The sequence below is a fragment of the Mobula hypostoma genome, chromosome 8 (genome assembly GCF_963921235.1).
Source record: "Mobula hypostoma chromosome 8, sMobHyp1.1, whole genome shotgun sequence".
Classification (NCBI taxonomy): domain Eukaryota; kingdom Metazoa; phylum Chordata; class Chondrichthyes; order Myliobatiformes; family Myliobatidae; genus Mobula; species Mobula hypostoma.
In genome coordinates this window covers 91,322,872-91,344,235 of record NC_086104.1, presented here as the reverse complement: position 1 = coordinate 91,344,235, position 21,364 = coordinate 91,322,872, and the positions used below count along the sequence as shown (strand labels likewise).

General features: G+C 39.7%; 1 protein-coding gene across 1 annotated transcript in view; it reads right to left on the bottom strand.

Annotated features, from left to right (window-relative positions):
• Nucleotides 1–1,376: 1,376 nt before the first annotated feature.
• Nucleotides 1,377–21,364, bottom strand: part of pcmt (protein-L-isoaspartate (D-aspartate) O-methyltransferase) — a 38,874-nt gene continuing 18,886 nt past the window's right edge. Inside the window, exons 4-8 of the mRNA XM_063056329.1 lie at nucleotides 13,519–13,623; nucleotides 12,449–12,569; nucleotides 9,288–9,373; nucleotides 7,916–8,124; nucleotides 1,377–1,733 (exon numbers count right to left, since the gene is read on the bottom strand). Coding sequence (XP_062912399.1) covers nucleotides 7,945–8,124; nucleotides 9,288–9,373; nucleotides 12,449–12,569; nucleotides 13,519–13,623 — 492 coding nt within the window. The 3' untranslated portion in view covers nucleotides 1,377–1,733; nucleotides 7,916–7,944. The remainder of the gene's footprint in view (nucleotides 1,734–7,915; nucleotides 8,125–9,287; nucleotides 9,374–12,448; nucleotides 12,570–13,518; nucleotides 13,624–21,364) is intronic.

The window sequence follows — 21,364 nt, the reverse complement described above, 5'->3', positions numbered from 1 at the left end:
TCTACATCGGTGAAACCCGACGCAGATTGGGGGACCACTTCGTCGAGCACCTCAGCTCTGTCCACCACAACAGACAGGATCTCCCAGTAGCCAACCACTTCAACTGTTTCCCACTCCCATTCAGATATGTCCATACATGGCCTCCTCTACTGCTATGAGGCTAAACTCAGGTTGGAGGAGCAACACCTCATATACCGTCTGGGTAGTCTCCAGCCCCTTGATATGAACATAGAATTCTCCAACTTCTGGTAATTCCCTCCCCCTCCCTTCCTCTATCCCTATTTCACATCACCTCCCTCATAGTTCTGCCTCTTTCTACTACTCCGCATTGTTCTCCTGCCAATCACCTCCCTGCTTCCCCTCCCCCACCCTTTTGTTTTTAAAATTACTGTTTTTTTCAACCACCAGCATTCTTCAAACCCTCCCCAAAGTTCTTCCTTTCAGTCCTGATGAAGGGTTTCAGCCTGAAACGTCGAATAATCTTTTCAACTGATGCTGACTGTCCTGCTGAGTTCCTCCAGCGCATTGTGAGTGTTTCTTTGACAACAGCATCTGCAGATTATTTTGTGTTTACGACCAACTACAGTCATGCTTCTTCAAACTCTTGGCTTTGAGGACTTTTGAACCAAACTACTGTCTCCTTGTTTGAGATCATTAGCAGGCTCAAGGGCCCTCTTTAAAAGAAAGATTAAAGATCAGTGAGCCTCAAAATGTAATTACCAGTAGAATGACAAAGAACAACATGGCTTGGCAAATGAGAAGATAAATGGAAAACTGGTTGAAAGGACTAAAGACAGAGGAAAATTAGCTCACCAGGGACATTCAGTTGCTTAGAAGCAGTTAAGGATTGATGAATGTGGAAGTTTGGAACAATAGGGAATACACTCATAGGAGTATTTATCGTAAAGAGGCATATAAAAAAATTAGCGGTTCCATAATGTTACTGTTTTACCCCCAGAATAAAGTATTTTAAAAATTCAAATCAATTCATCCGCTAAAATTTATTTGGCAAAGCAAGAAATGCATACACTGAGGAAATTTAACTGCAATTCATAATGTGAAGAGCTCCTACAGCAACATTAATTTCACAACATTCAACTGAAGCAATAAAGCAGTGGAATAGCAGTACAGAACTTAACTATTTGAAAGCATCAATATGTCCAAATCCAATTTTACAGTCAGTGTAATAGCTGCCATCAGCATGTAGTGCTTGGGAGGCTCGATTTCAGGAACATGAAACATGGGTTATCTTGACAGCAACTCATGGTGCATCACAATCTGAAGAGTTTAGTGCTTGGTTATGACTGCATATAGAAAGCTCTTGCATATGCAGCATGAATGCAAACAGTATGTTGTATTGGTGCTAGATATGAACATTTATCATTTGGGGTGGTGGGGGTGGGGGTTAACTAGCCACACCACACTTCTACTGGCCTTCCTTGCTGCAGCTTCACTCTTGCCAGTTTGAAAACTAAACCAAGCCTCAGAAAACTTCTCCCAGCGCCGGATGTATTATTTTTACTCATCACAGCAGCCCTTTCCCAGGCTAGTTTGTTGAACTATTAAAAGAACACTGCTCCACACAAATCATTAAGTATGAGTGTGTGATTGTGTGTGTATAAGTCCAAAACAAGCTGCAATGCTGTCATTTTTCAAAGCATTTAGAACAGGAGATATCCACTCCACATTAATGTCAGGTTCTGAGCACACAGATGAAGCTTCACATTTCATCCCTGTGAATTTAAAACAACAAGAGTTAAGTTGGAGCATAATCAACTCACCTGAGTGTGCTTACATTTAAAATAAAATGGATTGCATTTAATTTAGCAGAATACACATGTTTTTGTTTGAGCAAAGCTGAAGACAGAAGTGATGGTGGTGCTCAGAAAATGGGGGCATTAGCATCGTGAGTAGAGAAACTTTCTTAGCTTAACAATCAAAACGCTGGTTCAATGGGCCAACATGATCTTCTTTCCCAGTGGTTTCAGATTAAGATATTATTGCAGAGACCTACTCAAGGGAATGCACTTAACTGGATCATAGTGTACAATAGTTGCCCAAATGTTCGCAAAAATGTAGCTCATTTTTAGTCCTGGGATCTTGCAACTTAAGTGTACTAATGGTAGGAAAGAAAGAATCCAAACATGAATAAGCTATACAGATCTCATTACAGCAATTTCCCCTTGACTCCACTCGTCCAGAGATAACAGATGAGGGCACAATATCTTCAAGCAGAAAGAGGCAGCGAAATACCATCCTGACCATTTAGCTTCATTTATCTTTGGCCCTCCACAAAGATTGCGGCAATTTGTATGTGCCTAATGGTCAGCTGGGCCTTCAACACCAAATCTACTCAGATCTAACTGCAGAATTGAGAAGATGGAACATGCAAACTTGTCAACAGATTAAATGGGTTGAAGGGCAGCATGGATACAAAACTGTCTATTTCCTTTAGAGTTGCTAAACAGCAGTTTTCATAGTCTAGAAATTGCATATCTTAACAGTGTACAGAAGGCCCACTATTTTGGTGTATATTAATACCTTGGACGTTGGTAAAACAAGACATTTTCAAATGATAACACTCACACGGTAAACAATTCATGCACATAGATCAACAGCAGAAAGATAGGAATTTGTGAAATTAACAACAAAAGGCAGATGAGAAGTAATGCAAGACAACTGAAACGATATACAGCATTTTGGTAGGAAGACTGAGGCAAGAAAACAAACTAAAGGGATGGTGATATAAAGGGACTGAAACAGTGATAGAGATAATTGTATCAAACATTTTTGAAGTTTAATGAGACTCCTGGTCAGATGAACAAATGAGTGAAGAAAGAGTTAAAAGAAATTTCCAATGTCACTATTAAAAAAAAGGGCTAAATCTCAATGTGTTGAATTCTGGACACCTATATTAAAGAATCCAGAAATGCAAGCAGGAGTTTTATTGAATACCAGAGGGAGAATTTGCAAGACACCTTTTAGTAGAGAAGATTAGGAAATGGCTTTATAAAGTTAAAAATAATTCAATGATTTTTTCCTTGGTTGCTTTTTGAAATCCTATCCAGTGGCGGAATGCTCATTAAACAAAGATCACATATTTCTGGCAATTGGCAAATAACTACCAGAGCCATAGGAAAAGTATCACAAGGAAATGGCAGATGAACTGAATAAGTATTTGCATCAGTCTTCACTGTGTAAGACACTAGCACTATGCTGGAAATTCAAGTGTCAGAGGGCAGGAGTGTGTGAAATTGCCATTACTAGGAAAAAGATGCTGAGGAAATTGAAAGGTCTGAAGGTAGATACATTACCTGGACCAGGTAGTCTACACCCCAGGGTTCTGAAAGAGATTCTTTTAAGAATCAATGGATTATGGCATGGTTCCAAAGGACTAGAAAATTGCAAGTATCACTCCCTTCAGGAAGGGAGTCAAGCAAAAGAAAGGAAATAAGCCAGTTAGTCTGACGTCAGTTGGGAAGATGTTGGAACTGGTTATTAAGGATGAGGTCTCAGGGTACTTGGAGGCACTTGACGGCACTTGACAAAATAGGCTGCAGTCAGCATGGTTTCCTTAAGGGAAAATCTTGCCTTACAAATCTCTTGGATTTCTTTGGAGAAACAACAAGCAGGATAGACAAAGGAGAATTGGTTGATGTTGTGTATCTGGATTTTCAGAAGGCCTTTGACAAGCTGAAGAGTCCACGGTACTACAGGAAAGATCCAAACATGGATAAAGCATTGGCTAATTAGCAGGAGTCAAAGAGTGGGAACAAAGGGAACCTTTTCTGGTTGGCTGCCAGTGACCAGTAGTGTTCCACAGGGGTTCCATTGGGCTGCTGTTTTTCACGCCATACACCAATGATTTGGATGAGAGAATTGATGGCTTTGTGGCCAAGTTTGCAGCCGACACAAAGATAGGTAGAGGGGTAGGTAGTTCTGAGGAACCAGAGAGAATACAGAAGAGTTTAGATTAGGAGAAGTGGCAGATGGCACACAGTGTCAGGAAGTGTACGGCCATGTAGTTTGGTAGAAGAAATAAAAGTATAGACTATTTTCTAACTGGAGAGAAAGTTAAAAAAAGTCTGAGGTGCAAAGGGACTTGGGGGTTCTCGTGCAGGATTCCCTAAAGGTTAACTTGCAGGTTGAGTTGGTGGTGAGGAAGGCAAATGGGATGTTAGCATTCATTTCGTGAGGACTAGAAAAGCAACAATGTAATGTCGAGGTTTTATGAGACACTTGGAGTATTAAGTAGCTTTGGACCCCTTATCTAAGAAAGGATGTGCTGACATTGGGGAGGGATCAAAGGACATTCACAAAAATGAATCCAAATTGAAAAGCTTATATATGAGGGGCCTGCACTCACTGGAATTCAGAAGAATGGGGGAGAGGGGGGAGTGAGATCTCTGAAACCTATCAAATGTTGAAAGGCCTTGATAGAGTGGATGTGGAGAGGACGTTTCCTATGGTGGGGGGGGGGGGGAGAGAGAGTCTAAGACCAGAGGACACAGCCTCAAAATAGAGGGATGTCCATTTAGAACTTAGATGGAGGAATTTCTTTAGCCTGAGAGTGGTGAATCTGTGGAATTCATTGCCGCAGGCAGCTGTGGAAGTCAGGTCATGGAGCATATTGAAGGCAAAGGTTGCTAGATCCTTGATAGTCAGGGCATGAAAGGACATGAGGAGAAAGCAGGAGATTGCGGCTGAGAGGGAAATGGATCAGCCATGATGAAATGGCAGAGCAAACTCAATGGGCTAAGTGGCCTAATTCTACTCCTATATCGTATAGCCTTATAAAACTTATTAAAAACAATTGCATTGGTAATCTGGAATCACCATAAATGTTATTACTGTTTCTAGTAATAACATCAAAAAGAGAACTAGAGAAATTTGAAAGGAAATCAGAAGGTTCAGGTGAAAATGCAGAAGATTGGGGCAAATTTGTTCAGTTCTACCAGAGAATAAGCACAGATCTTCTGTATCAAATCATTCTTTCAGGGTGTTTACTTCTCAATAATCAAAAAAAATGTTTCACACCATTGGACCATCAAACATCAGCACAACCACCCATTTCTAAATTTGTTTTAATACTTGGTATCATTGGCCTTGAGAACTAATTTTCAGACAAGTTGAAGGCTCTTGCTCAGAGTTTACATTTCAACATAATTTTCATTCTGGCTCTATGGCGAGACCAGAACTTGCATTTAATTAATAACTAATAACTAATTTAATTAAACTTGCATTTAATTAATAACTAATTTATTTCCAGACACATCAAAACAGTGTAGTATTGGTTGCTTTTGTTGCTGCTATGTACGAAAGACAGCCACTTTACACAAAAACGGTCATAGGACATCAGAACTGATAAATGAGGAGTTTGAACCTTCATTCATTTATATTTGGAAGATTAAGACACACCAGATTCTGAGGGAGCATAACAAGTTCGATACTAACAAGATGCTTCGCCTCAAGAGATTATATATCTGGGATGGGAGGCATTATTTCAGAATAGGGGATCCCTTTCAAGATGGAAGTGGAAGAAGTTTCTCCTCTGAGGGTCATGGATTTTCTACCCCAAGGCTTATGGACAGCAACTTATATTCAAGGCCCAAAAGTACTTTTTTTTTTATTTCTAGGGAAGCTGTGGGTTACGGAGAGCAGCAAGGACAAATCTTCAATACCACAATCTCCAGAGCGGGATGAACCCAGAACTATCACATGGGCAAATTTTTATCAATTGAGCCATAAATAACAATACAAGAAACTTGCTTGCAAGGGGCAGCATGTTCTAGGATCAATTGCTTAATTGCCAGGAGCTTAAAGCCATCCCAAACCTGCTGAATAACCTCAGCACAATGTGTTTGCAAGTGGAGCCTCAGAATAAGCAATGTATGTGGGACTCCCCGGAGGAGAAACAAAATAGAAGGTGCTGCTCTTTAGTTGCTGTTCATGGTGGCCTTATGGATGAAAGTGCCCAAAAATGCAACAGTCAGTCCTACAGCACAGAAACAATCCCTTTGGCCCATCACATCCATACCATCCTTTCTGCTCATCTATTCTAATCCCATGTGTAGTTTTGTTCCGTCTGTATCCTTTTATGGCCTACCTAATTAAATGCCTGTCTAAATGCATCTTAAAATACACTAATAGTAAAATAAAGCAGAGTGCTGAAACTGTCCAAAAATGTTAATGGCCCAAATGAGCAAACTGAATATGGAAGCTTTGTGACTGGTTATCAAATCTATCCATACTATCCTTTGGCCTTAAGTCACATTCTTTAGAGATACTGATTGAGTGTTTCAACGGTAAGCCCAACTGCCTTCCTCGGGCACAAGTCAGTGAAATGACAAGTCCCCCCTAGAGACACCACCTTGTATCTTTGAGTGAAAAGGACATGGATGGGGCTTAATGCTCAATCCTGATTGGTTCATTTGAATTGACATTGTTCTGATTGGTTGATTTTTAGGGGGGCATTATTTGACTAGCTTGTGCCTGAGGAAATCAGTTATGTTTACTGTTGAAACACTGCAATCAGTATCTGTAAGTATGTGGCTGTTAAGGCCAAAGGATAGTATGGATAGAACCAAATGAGCAAAAACAAACAATGCACTGAAAAACAGTAGATTAGGGATACCACACTCAGAATGGAAAGACACTGATGTTTAAGAGATGTGTATTTGTCCGTGGAAAACTCATGGGGTGGAAAGAAGAAATAGATTTCAGTTTCAGGTTATACACATACACAACTGGCAACCTACAGATACATGGAGAAGTGTTGGAGGAGATTAACATCAAAGTGGGATTAATTCGATTAAACCAGTAGCTTGTGCCATTAATAATTTACAATCAAGTGAAAGGTAAAGAAATTGTCTGAAGATCTCTCTTGACATGACATTAAAAAAGTGATCCTAGTACTTTTGCTTAGTTTAAGCTGCTCATTTACTCTTACTTGGCACTGGCTAGAAGTGAACATCATGGTAACCAGAGGAATGAGTTAAATAGTCAAGGCGTGGGAGGTATCTGATAATGGATTACGTTGTGTATTAATTTAAAAAAACAAGTTTCTGGAGGGGCTTAGCAGATTGGCAGCATCTGTGGAGACAAAGGGATGGTGGGCATTTGAGATCATGACCAACCCCCCCCACCCCCGCCCTGCCTCCACAAATGTGGCTGATTCCCTGCAGTGTTTCTTCTCCAGATCCCAGCATCTACCATCTGCAACTTGCTACCATATTAACTGAATTTGTGGGCCTTACCTTGTACAGTGATAACTATAAATGCAAACAACAGGAATTCTGCAGATGCTGGAAATTCAAGCAACATACATCAAAGTTGCTGGTGAACGCAGCAGGCCAAGCAGCATCTATAGGAAGAGGCGCAGTCGACGTTTCAGGCCGAGACCCTTCGTCAGGACTAACGTTAGTCCTGACGAAGGGTCTCGGCCTGAAACGTCGACTGCGCCTCTTCCTATAGATGCTGCTTGGCCTGCTGTGTTCACCAGCAACTTTGATGTATGTTACAGTGATAACTATGTCCATCCCCCTCCTACTAAACACTAGCAGTGAACAATTGCTTTATTCAACAGGGATCCAAAGCCAAAACCATGGGTATTTAAAGTGTTTTAATGACATTAGGGAGAAAGTCCTCGAATCTACTTCCAAAACATCTAATAAAGCCTCAATGCCCAGAATAACAACTCAACACAAAGGCCATGCACTCCCTACAAGTCATGCCCCAACTTGTCTGCATATAGATTTTATCATTTCCATAGCATGCAATATTAATTTAATATTTTTTCTCAACCTATTGTTCATTAGATAATAGAAACATAAATAAGTACATTTATTACATGGACATAATGACATTGCAAAAAGGAAGGAAATCAAAGCAGCTTGCTCCAGTCCACACACTTCACCTTGTTTCTGAGAAATGGGTTGTGCAGAATCACTTCCACTTTGGCACCTGCTTTTCTTGATCTGTTAAAGGCACATAGATCACTCCCATCAGAGGCTTCTTACTGATGCTGCCATTTTCTAGCTTATCATACTGCTCCAACATCTGGTTTCCGCCAGGAGGGCCGACAGGTAAAATCATCCTCCCACCTGGCTTTAACTGTTCAAGTAGCTGGATCAAGGGAGGAGCAGGAAAGCATGATTGGGGTCAGGTGAAAGAATGAGAGATTGAAATTGAAGGAAAAAGGAGAGAAAATATATGAAATAATTTAATATCACAAAAGCACCTTGTCTCGACAGATTAAAAAAGACATTCAAGAGAACAATGAATCTACAAAAGATCAACCTACAAAGCTGAATGCCAGCTATTAGTTTAATACAGTAAGTATATTTAATATTATTTTCCAAGTCAACGTGCATATGACAAACTACAAGTGTTGGTTGGGTTATGTGCATTTCACAGAGTTTGCTGCATCGACATCATCTAGCAAAACAGAGTAAAAAATTAAGATCAAATTTAAAGCATTGTCTATCAAAGATACTTGCACCTCAAAGAAGACCTGGTTGCAACAAGTCAATCATACACCTTACATAAAATTTATTCTGATAGATTTCATGTTACACACACAAAATGCTGGAACTCAGCAAGCCAGATAGCATCTGTGGGAAAGAGTACAAGACTGATGAAGGGTCTCAGCCCGAAATGTCAACTGTACTCTTTTCCATAGACACTTACTGGCCTGCTGAGTTCCTCCAGCATTTTGTGCATGTTCCTTGGATTTCCAGCATCTGCAGATTTTCTCTTGATTTGAAGATTTCACATTCAACGCTTTAAGTGCAAGATCCAATTCATTTTCGTGAAAAGATACAACAAAATCTGCATAACTCTTTGCTTTAAAGACCCACAGCATTGAACAATTAATGAAATAATTTACTCTGCACCATGTGAGGAAATCTGAAGTTTAAAAACACTTTAAACAGACAGTATTGATTTTCACAAAGAGCTCCCTCATGTCTGAATGAGGAAAAATTTGGACACTGAAGTTTGCTGCAATTACTCTGGTCTACTGACAACCACATTAACAGTTCTGTCCAGCTTTTGGCTATAAAGATGAACAAGATCCCATGATCAATCAAAAATTAGAAAACCATCTTGGAAATTCAACCTCTCTCACCTTCAATGGTTTGGTGAGATTACACACTTGTAGATTTCTGAAACTGATGTTGCTGTACTTACTGCATTTTACGGGCATAACTCTAGGGACCTGACTGAAGCTGAGTGCAGGACAAACATACATTTTCCAGCTCTAATGGAATGGTTTGTAAAGTACTTACTGCCTGTGGTACTGTACTTGCAGCAGCTCCCACGTGAATGGCATCATATGGAGCTTCCTCTGGGTACCCTTGTCTTCCGTCACCCACTGTGGGAAGAGGATTAAAAAATCCATTTCAGAATAAAGATAGCATTTTTTGTTTTTATTTGTATACAAGGTGATTTTTGTGTGATCTTAAGACTTTAAGCATAAAAATTAAAGTAAGCCACGCAGTCCCTTAAGACTAACTTGCAGTTTAATACAAGGGCTAATGTGATATTAATCTCAACTCCACTTTCCCCACATTCTCCCTATAATCTTTCACTTTGCTTGTCAATAACCAAACTCTGCCTTAAACAAATTTCAGAAGTTCCAGACTCATGACCCTCTGAAAATAAGTCTCATCTCTTATGAAGCAACCCCGATTCTGGATACCCTGAGAAACATCCTCTCTATATCCATCCTGTCAAGATCTCTCTGCAGGATCTCATATTTCAATGAAGTAACTTCTCTAATTTCCAGGAGATATACTTAGCCTATCCAGGTATCGATCTTGTAAACCTCAAATGTTTCCAACACTTTTTAAAATAAGACTACACACAACTCGCGACACAGTCACCAAGGCCTCCAACAAATGCACACTCCCTACTTTTGTATTCAATTCCCCTCACAATAACTTTGTTAGTCTTCCTTACTGCAGACTGTCTTCTGAAAATCATGTACAAAAGCATAAACATCCCTCTCCCACTCTTTGGAGTATACACTTAAATTTCCCATCAAAATAGGCAATTTTATATTTCCCTTTCCAGCATACTACTGCGCACTCAAGTTACCCATCTATACACTTTTATAGCCTCCTTAACATGCCTTCCTGTCCATTTGTGTTAAATTTAGCACCTATGCCTATCATCCGAATTATTTACTTAAATTGTACAAAATTTAACAACAGCTCCAACCCCTGTACCAACAACACTAGTTGCATTGTTCCCCGTCAACCAGCCAATCTTCTAACTATGCCAGAATGTTGAAACATTTCTAAAATAACTTCTGACACCACAAATGCTTTTTGGAATTAAGTACACTCCACAAAGTGGCTTCCCATTAACCAGAACATGTTACTTTTTAAAAACAATTAGTTAAACATTTCTCATTAACTTTGAAGGGTTTGCTGAATTTTTAAGGGCTCTAATATTTCCCCCATAATGGATGTTAACTAACCTGTGGTTTCTTCCTTTCTACACATTTTGAATAAAGGAGCTTCCATTTATTATTTTCTGACTTAATGGAAGCTTCCCCAAAAGCAAATCATTGAAAATTATTTGCCATCTTTCAAGGCCCTACATTTCTTTCAAGGATGCTGTCCAATCCTGGGTACCGTCAGCCTGCAGCTGTAAACCATTTGCTCAGTAGCACTGCCCTATTTACTAATTTTCCTAAATTCTTCCTTTTGTTCCAATTTAAAACTAATTTGGGGATTTGACTCGTACTCTATAGAGTGAAGACCAATACAAAGTACCTGTATAACTCTTCTGCCTTTTCTTTGGTTTCTACTATTAATTCTCTTCAGTTGGTTTTGCCCAGTCGTGTGATTCTTCTTCAAATATTTAAAAAGCTAATTTGCATACCTGGCTATTTGTTTCAGATAATAATTTTACCAATAATCTTTTATTTATTCTTAGACCTGACACCCATCTTTGTCCAAATCCACTCAGTGGCCACTTTAATAGGTACAGAAGTTACCTAATAAAGTGGCTACTCAGTATGTTCGTGGTCTTCTGCTGCTGTAGCTCATCCACTTCAAGGTTCGACATGTTGTGTATTCAGAGATACTCCTGCATACCAATGTTGTAATGCGTGTTTATCTGAGTTACCACCGCCTTTCTGTCAGCTTGAAGTAGCTTGGCCATTCTCCTCTGGCCCCTCTCATTAACAAGGCATTTTCACCCACAGAACTGCTGGTCACTGGATGTTATGGGTTTTTCATATCATTTTCTGTTAAATCCAGAGATGGCTGTATGTGTGAAAAAAAAAATCATCGCAGGAGATCAGCAGTTTGAGATACCCAAACCACCCTATCTGCCACCAACAGTCAATCCACAGCCAAAGTTACTTAGATCACATTTCTTCCCTATTCTGACGTTTGGTCTGAACAACAAATGAATCTCTTGACCACGTCTGCAAGATTCTATGCATGAAGTTTCTGCCACATGATTGGCTGATTAAATATTTGCATTAATGAGCAGGTCTGCAGGTATACTTAATTAAATGGCTACTAAGTGATGTGCTTTTAATTAAGGTTGATATTTTCACAATTTTAAGTTCATAAGTTTCTCTCACTGGGATGTATCTGTTTAATCAAGAAATCACATTCAACCACTGCAAATCTAATGCTGACCACTTAATTTGCTAGTTCACTGTAAATAGCTCTGGTTCCATGTCCTCATAACCACCCTCAAGTTTAAAATAGACACCTGAACCCATTCCTCTCTCTCTCATGCATGCAAAATTCATTATTAAGATCACTGCTATCGAGCAGCATCTTTATTGAGGTCAATAATTCTATCATTGCACAATTCGAGTTCTAACATTGTCTGCTTTCCAGATCTGCTTTGCTAAGTACCCTGAAAGCACAAGTAACTCATCTCAAGTACCTTTGCCCATATAACTTTACTACTCTACATTAAAATACCTTGTAATATAACACCATGACTTTCTTACAAGTGTCTACTGTGTTTACTGTTAGGGTTCCAAGCACCATTACCAGAAATAAATTCTTGCATTTTGTTTCATCGCCACTCAAACTGCTGGTTTTCTAGATTCCTCCTCCATAGCACTGATCATCTTAATGAACAAAGTCCACATTTCCTAGACTCCTATCCATCTAAGTAGCATGATTCCCCTTCAACAATTCAGGTCCCAATCTGTTATGTAGTAAGTTCTTTGTAATGGTTATCAAGCCTATTTTTATTTGCATTGCACGGTCATCTATTTCATTTCAAGCTATTCTCTGCATTCAGATAATCAATTATTATTACTAAAATGCCACCTTTTGTAGAAGGATAACTTTTTCATAATTTTGGATTAGACAAAAATCATGAAACGCATGTAGATGCTGATCACCTGAAACAAATGCGAAGAATGCATTCATTGATGGATGTCTTGATTGACACAAAACTCACTCACCTACAAATTTTACTCTTCCTGAGGAAAGCAAAGATGCATCATCTTTCTTTACATTAGTCGTGGAGTCATTTACCAGTTCTTTAATATGTTCAATCCCTACCACTCTTCCATTTGGACCAACCTGGATAAAAGATGATTTTGCATAACTTCAGGACACTTTCCCATGCTTAGTGTTAAAACAACTCTAAGAAATATGAAAGCTAATTATGGAAAACTATAACATTCCACTAAAATGGGGAAAGGTCCAGTAGAAGGATGTTGCTTACCCAGCCCCATTCCATCTATGATCCAACCTCACTCCCACAACAGAAACAACCCTCTTCACTCTAGTGAAGATAACAGAGTGCATACACACTTGAAAGTGATTCCACTTAATCCAGGCAAAGGCTCTCAGCACGAAATATCAACTATCCATTTCTCTCTATTGATGCTACCTGATTTGCTGAGTTGTTCCAGTGTTCTGTGCTCCTCTGCTTAAACAGGACCATTACCAACCATATCTCAGGGAATTACAACATCCACCTGTGTAGAGTCATGTGAATATCAGCCACTTATGGCATGTTCCAGACTGCAGGAGTGCATGAGGAATGCAATGAAGCTTGCTGCTAATGTAAAGGTTCTTTGATGAAGAACCACAATCTAGGGTCCTTCTGCTATATAGCACTGAAAGGCTGAGTCCAATGGGGAAATGCCTTAAACAACAGAATTGCTAAGAGTTGTAATGGTGCTATGTACAAGATTAAAGATGTGCTAACAATCCTCTGTATAGAGAACCAGCAACAATGAACTAAGAATGTGAAGAGATTTGCACTGTGTTCTTTTGTGCACATCTTTTTATGAATAAAATTCTTGAAATAAAAAAAAAATTGACAAGGTTGAGTTTGAGAGAGAGATGTTGGGCAGAGAAGAGGCAATAACTTACCAATAAGGCAGAGGGGGAAGACAGTTAGGTTCTTTATTCAGGGCCTTGCCTTGCCACTTTCCCTGCTATCATTGATTCCACACACTGAGCAGCATTCAGGAATTCTGCAAGAGCACTGCATACAGTCCCCAGGCACTGAACTACTTACCATCCGTGCAAAACAAGATGTGAGGATTCCACTGCCAGAACCTACATCAAGTGCTTTAGCTCCTTCAGACAATTGATCGTGCAGCAGTTCCAGGGCATATGCGTGCTGGAGGAGACAACAAATGAGATTGTATACATTAAGGCCAAGCATAAATAACCAGTGAACTGGAAAATAAAAGTGATGGCTTAAATCAAAACAAGTTAAGCTATTCCCTTCCACAAAATGATTTGGTGAGGGTAGTGGTAAAGGAGTCATCTTTTCAGAAGGCATGAGTTTCATTTTGCATAAAATTTAATCCAACTCAGGCAAATAATACATCATGTTAACTGCCCGTGTACATACACCCATCCCTCTCTGGATGGAATCTTTTGAATAATTAGTGCTAGTAATGACATTTAGCCCAACCACGTTTTTAAACTCATTGATTCAAGTTTTAATAGTTCAAGTCCAAAATTCAGCTGACAGAAATTGTGGTCTAACAATAAGGTCAGCAAGTTGAAGGAATATTTATTAAGTTCCAAGAGTCAGCTGCATCCAGCTCTTCTTACTGGAAGACAGGCACCAGTGAACCCCCCAGCACATATGCAAAGGACATATACGATATCCTGCAACAAAGATGAGATCTAGAGAATATATACACAATCATTAGTTCTTATAATAAGTTATACTACACACACTATTTAATAAATAATTTTAGAGCAAAAACAAGTATTTCTATCCACTCCAAACTTCCCATATAATCAACAGTTTTCTTTCTCGTTTATTTTCCCAGAAATTATTATTCACTTTAAGTTCTCACCATAAAGTAAAATAAAGGTTTTCCATCAGACTTAGTGGCTACATTTATTGTTCCTAGTTCTTGATGGGTAGCCACCATCGTAACCAATCCTGGCATTGGAGGCCAGGCTGCTCAGGAAAACACTATTAATGAAACTTTGCAACAAATGCATGTGGTTGGTAACATTGCCAGAAAGTATTAATAATAATGCTTATTGTTCTAATGAGCACAATATATACCCTCATTACCTTTGATGAGCATGATATCAGAATCAGGTTTATTAAAACTGATGCTAATTCTAGCTTGAGAAGACTAAATCACACCTTCCCAGTGTTCCAGATGAGATCTAACCACTATACCTGCAACTCAACTGAGTCATTCAGTTTTCCACCTGCTCACTGCAAAACCCGCAAAGTGATCAAACTGAACAAAAAAATGTGGGTCCAAGCAAGGTATCAAAAACTTGCAGAGTAACAAAGTTGGCCTTTTTTTCACTCTGCAAATATGCCACTATGCCACTTTTTTTTGACGACTTTTTATAAATTCAATCAACACTGCACCAGAAACTGCTGATCAACAGATCAGGCTACATTTGTGGGAAGTTTTGAGTATTTTTTTTTATTTTTCACTACATGTCTAGACCAAGGAAATTAATCAATAAAGTTGCATACTGGACCTCCAGTAGGGTATCTGCTGTAGGGTAAACTGTACTATTTCCACACGGAAATATTAATTCACAATAGGCGCTTCTAACTCCTAAAGGTCACTCTTGATGAACATGCACACAGATGTTTGAGTAATTGATTTTCCATGGCGTACTCCTCATGGCAAGTCCAAGATGACTGGACAAAAGGCAGATAGGAACCAGTGACCATTTAACTTCTTCCCTGCATTAGAGTGACCCCTGTCGGTACAAACAGGTCACACTCCTGCAGTTGTGGTAGTCCGCACCTCCACTGGTTATAAGATACAAATACAAAACGGGCACATACATCAAAAAGCTGACTTCAATGAATTTAACCATAAAGCTGGTGAATTGTCATTAAAACTGCACAGTTTATTCTGAACCCAAGTTTTGCAACAACAAAGGCACTCATATCAAATAAGAATCACCACCAAGTGATGCTGGAAATAGTCAAGGAACACCTGCAGAGAGAGAAACAGAGTTAATGCTTCAGGACAATGAATGCCAAGTCTGATGGACAACCATTAACTGGAAGCATTAGCTGCTTTTCAAGTCACCAATGCTGCCTATCATGAGAATTGCCAGGATTGCATGCTGTTATTTTCCATTTCTAGCATCTTCCGTTCTTTCCAGCTTCTGTCAGATCCTACGAAATGAGACACAAGACTGCAGATACTAGAATCTGGAACACAGTAACTGCTGTAAGAACTCAATGTGTCAGGCAGCATCAGTAGATGCAAAGTCTATTTGAAATAGCAACTCTCCTTCTGGCTCCAGAGTAGCTGCCTGGCCTTATTATTATTAAATCATACCCTTACATGTAATGGATAACTGAAAGGATGAGTTATAAAATTAAATGAGATAAATTATATATACGCAAACAACAGGAATTCTGCAGATGCTGGAAATTCAAGCAACACACATCAAAGTTGCTGGTGAACGCAGCAGGCCAGGCAGCATCTATAGGAAGAGGCGCAGTCGACGTTTCAGGCCGAGACCCTTCGTCAGGACTAACTGAAGGAAGAGAGTTCTTCCTTCAGTTAGTCCTGACGAAGGGTCTCGGCCTGAAACGTCGACTGCGCCTCTTCCTATAGATGCTGCCTGGCCTGCTGCGTTCACCAGCAACTTTGATGTGTGTTGCTTAAATTATATATATTTGGTTTTAATCAAATGGTTTGTATGCAAATTTTCTATCCCCAGCATCCCCCCCCACCTACTCCTGTACGCATCCCAGCACAATCACTTTCTTTCCACTCCTCCACCCAATCCATCTGCGCATCACCACCAACCTCCCACTGGGGACCCATTCCATACTGTTACCATCTGCCTTCCCCACCTCCCTTATTTTATTCTCTGTTCCGCCTTCCTTTCCTATCTGATTCCCTCAACTGCCATCTTTATCCCTCCACCTATCACGTCCCAGCCTGTCAGTTTCTAATCTTCTCTCTGCTTATTACCCCCTCTGCAGCAGGATCCATCCACCTCTTGCCAATTCTTACCCCACTCCTTCTGCTCACCTCTTATATTGGCCATTATCCCTCAATCTTCCAGTCCAGATGAGGACCACAACCCAAAATGTCGACTGCCCATTCTCCTCCACAGATGTTGCCTGACCCACTGAGTATCACCAGCATTTTACTTTCTCCAGATTCTTCAGTCTCTCGTGTCTCTGTCTCCAAATCATTGTAATTTTGTTTACAAGTGTAGAAGTTTGATAAGATCCACTACAGTGAGAACTGGGAAACACTAAATCTGTCACACACCAGAGGGGATCATCTTGATAAACAAGATAACTCCTGACTTCCTGAGCCTTTGCCAGCCTTGGCTTTGTAGTTCCTCTTTAAAACTGTTATCAACATTAAAGCTTCAATAGGCATGGCATCTGGACCAGAAAGCAGATAAAATAATAGCTTGTTATTAGTGTTTAAAAAGTGGTAAGTATCTCTTTCATTACGAAACTGGAGAAGTTCTTAGAGCAGGACAGATGGCTGTTTCTTCCAAGCTCCAGGATAGCTTTCAAATAGCACCGGCATTATCCATCAGATGGAACAGACGCTGGCTCAAGGGCACCTGTTGAGGTGACAGAAGCCAACATCCATTTATTCAGAATCTTAGGCACATACAATTTATACGAAAACCATACATCGCCTCTCCTAAATGATACACAAATCCACTTGGTACAAGCATATAAACATTCACAGATAAATACCAAACCCAACAAAAGTTTCTTTGATTTATTTGCTATGATAAAAAATACCATAAAAATGTATGATAAAAAAACAATTTTTAAAAATCATTTGTACAAGCCAAAACCTGTAACATTGATTTAACACTAGAGTTACGTACAAAAAACAGCTTGGGCAGTAATACCACATTTGTTCACTAGAGGGTGGGATCACATTTCCTTTTGAAGTTCAGAACAAGACAAAATGCAAATCATCCCTAACATCCACCAACTCTGCACCGATACAAAAACTCATGTACTGATAATTCAATACAACTTGTAAGAAAGAGGTATCCTAACAGTGACAGGATGGAGATTTTAATATATAGATGTATGAAAAGTGATGTCCATTATTCAAGACCTTGCTATGCTGATAGATATTCAACAATATTAATAAATGACTAGGGGTAATACATAATGGCAGCACTGCTAAAGGTGTTACTTCATTAAGTACTATTGAAACACCTAGTCAAGTGAACTCAAAAATAAACACTTATTTTGGAGACAAAAGAGGCTGCAGAAGCTAGAATCTAGAACAAAGAAGGTGAGGAACTCAGCACCTTGAACAGCATCTGTGAGGGGAAGTGAGGCATTGAGAGGAACTGTAATGTTTCAGGTTGAAATCCTGTATCAACTGATTAGCTTTAAATGTTACTTGGAGCTCACTTAGACAATTACAAAATCTATAATTGCTAAAGGAAGCCAAGAAGTTATAAATATGTTCACCTATAAATTTTTCCAAAGGTTGATCGGCATCTATTTTCTACAACAATGAATTCACTGTAAGAAGCGTTCAATTGGTTGTGAAGCATTTTAGAATATGTTAAAAAAATATGTAAAACCTAAAGTTCCATTTTCCATATTTCTCTATGCCATTACGGGCATTTTCCTAGTACACTTTACAATCATTCCCCCATGATTTTTTGCTGCAATATATTCTCCCCACAATTTTACTACCACCATCACTAGGGTTAATTTACTGTGATATTACACTCAAGAGGGCACTTTATTAGGTTTAGGAGGTACCTAATAAAGTGGCCACTGGGTGTATTTGTATGTCTTTGGTCTTCTGCTGCTATAGCCCATCCACTTCAAGGTTCAACATGTTGTGCATTCTGAGGTGTTCTGCTGCACACTAATGTTTAAGTTATTGTCAACTTCCTGTCAGCTTCAACCAGTCTGGCCATTCTTCTGATCTCTCTCAAGAAAGTGTTTTCAACCACAGAACTGCCGTTCACTGGAAGATTTTATGTTTTACCTGCTCCACGCCGGTGGTGCTAGAGACTGTGTGAATGCCCCAGGAGGTCAGAAATTTCTGAGATATTCAAACCACCCTGTCTGACACCAATAATCATTCTGCGGCCAAAGTCACTTAGATCACATTTCTTTCACATTCTGATGTTTGGTCTAAACAGCTCTTGTTGCTTATGTCTGCATGCTTTTATGCATTGAATTGCTGCCACGATTGGCTGCTTAGATTTGTATTAATGTGTGCAAGTGCACCTAATAAAGTGGCCACTGAGTGTATATTGATCTTTGATTCAGGGAGGGGACCAACCAGTCACCATAAAACCATAAGACACAGGAGCAGAATTAGGCCATTGAGTCATTCCATCATTACTGATTTATTATGAGTCACAAGGAAGACTCAAAACTCCAGATTGCACTGGTAGCCAGGATTAAACCTGGGTGCTGGAGTTACAAGACCGAAGCTCAAATAGTTGAGCGACTACAAATTGGAAGTGCAGATTAATACTAGAAAAATCATTTTCATACAAATTGCTCTTGGATGTGGCTAGTGATAGCATGGAGTACGTGTAGGCATTGAGTAGGCCTACCTGAACACTGAAACCTTTGATGAAGACCTCCATGGTCATCCACTGCCAAGAGATAAGGATTTTTCTCCAATATCATTTTCCTTCTTTCTTCCTAGTCATAAATGTGGCAACGGTTCACTAACATCCTATGGGAAGAAAATTCCCTCACCCTTACAAAGTCAGGTATATATACCCATAATCCAGACTTGCATCAATCTCCTTTAAGCACCCTCAAACAGCAAAGCAAGCAGTTAGTGCAATATTTGTTCCAGGATTACTTAGAAACTCAGATGTAGCTCAACCTGGATTAGGATCTAGCAAAGGCTGGTAATTGGCAGTAGTATTCACACCACTTGCCAGTAATAACCATCTCAAGCAAGGGTATCAAATCACCATCCCTTGACAATAGCATCTTAATACTAAGTACTCTAAATACAAGTGCAGGTCAGAGACTGGGTAGTCCAAGTGATAAATCACACAACCCCTATAACAAGACACTAACCAGCATCCTTCACTTGCCTAGATGAAAGTCCAGTCCAACTCTGGTTGAAATGTTCATCATCCAGGATCAAATCAGCTCACCTAACTGGCACCTTTTTCCCTGCATAATGTACCATCTGCAATACAAGCTGGAACAATTCACCATAACTGTCCCTATAGCAACTCTTAAACATCGAAAATATTACCTCCTAAAACTTCCAAATCATACACTATTTTGAGTTGGCAATACGTAACCATTCCTTCATCACTGCCATGCCAAATCATGGACCTCCCAGACAGTACTCAGTACCTTCAACATTCAGTGGTTCAAAGTAACAGCTTGCTACCACTCCCACAGACAAACGGAAAATAAATAGCAATAGACAGATCACAAAGGCCCACTTTTGCTAATTCAATCCACAACTCTTTCTGCAATTACTCGCTCTTTGGAAAAGTCTTAAAATATACAATCCTAATTACTCAACTTTAGCTTGGACCATTTCTTCTGATTATGCTCATCAGATGCTGAGGAGCAGCTGAAAAAAGAGAATGCTGTAGAGGACTAGAGGGTAACCCTCGCAAGTTGCTGAAGTTGTAGATCACCATTCAGCCAATATACTGATAAAGAAGGTGGATGCAAAATCCAGTAACAGTTGTCAGGGTAACTGCTTTATTGCAGATATTGAATGTGTACTGTTCTAGCTTCAAACCTGTGCAAAGTGGCAAGTACTCTCCCTTGCTTTAGACATCTGTCTTGCATGTAGTGGGTTAGCTTTAGGTAGGTGTGACGTGGGGAGTGGTTGTTAAGCGAGTAGTCATGATTTTTTTTTTTTTACATGTATTAAAGGAATTATCAGCAAATAAACTCATCCACAATACAACCATGGAGTGGAAGCCCTGGCTTCCTCAAATCAACAGTCATACAACATGGAAAGAGACCCATGCCACCACAGCAACCAATGGCACCTCTTAACCACCTCTCATAGAAAATAGACCTGTCTTCACTAGTCTCTACTCATGACCAAAACCAGGCAACGTGCTGGTGGATATCCTTTGAGCCTTCACCAACACACAAGTTATCTTGTAGTGTGTTGATCGGAACTGCAATGCAGTATTTCAGCAGAGGTCTGACCAATATTTTATAAAGTTGGAATATAAACTTCCTGTTCTTGTATTCAGCACCTTAACTGAAGGTTGGCATCCCATATCCTCCTTATCCACTATCGAGCTGTGCTGCAACCTTCGATGACCTTTAGGCTTCCTCACCAAGGTGACCATGTTCCGCCATGTCCTAGCCTCATTAATACTCCCGAAATGCACCACCTTACATTGATCAGGATTAGACTACCATTCTTCAGGCAATTCCACCAGCACATCAATACCACTTTGCAACCCAAGGGTAACCACCTTCAGTTTTTGTGTTATGCAAGTTTACCCATCACCCTCCTACATCCATACCCAGATCAATTCCAAATATTACTAAGAGCAAATTTCCAAGCACCAATTCCAGTCACAGGCACTCATTCACCAAGATAACCTCCTATCATCCATCTCCTACTGCATAGCCAAATTTAGATCCAATTTGCCAACATGGCCTGCAAGCAACCCATAGGCCCTAACCTTTAGGATTAGACTCCCTTGTGTGACATTGAAGGTGCTACTGAGGTCAATGTAGATCACATATATTGAACATCAATACACTTAGTTACTTCTTCAAATAATTCAGATTGGTCAGACAAGATTTGACTTGACAATACCAGGTGCATGAATTGTCTAGGCATAAAACAATAGCCTCACCCATTGCAAATGATCATTAATCTTGGTCTTCAGTAATTTTTACAATAACTTCACTATTACTGATG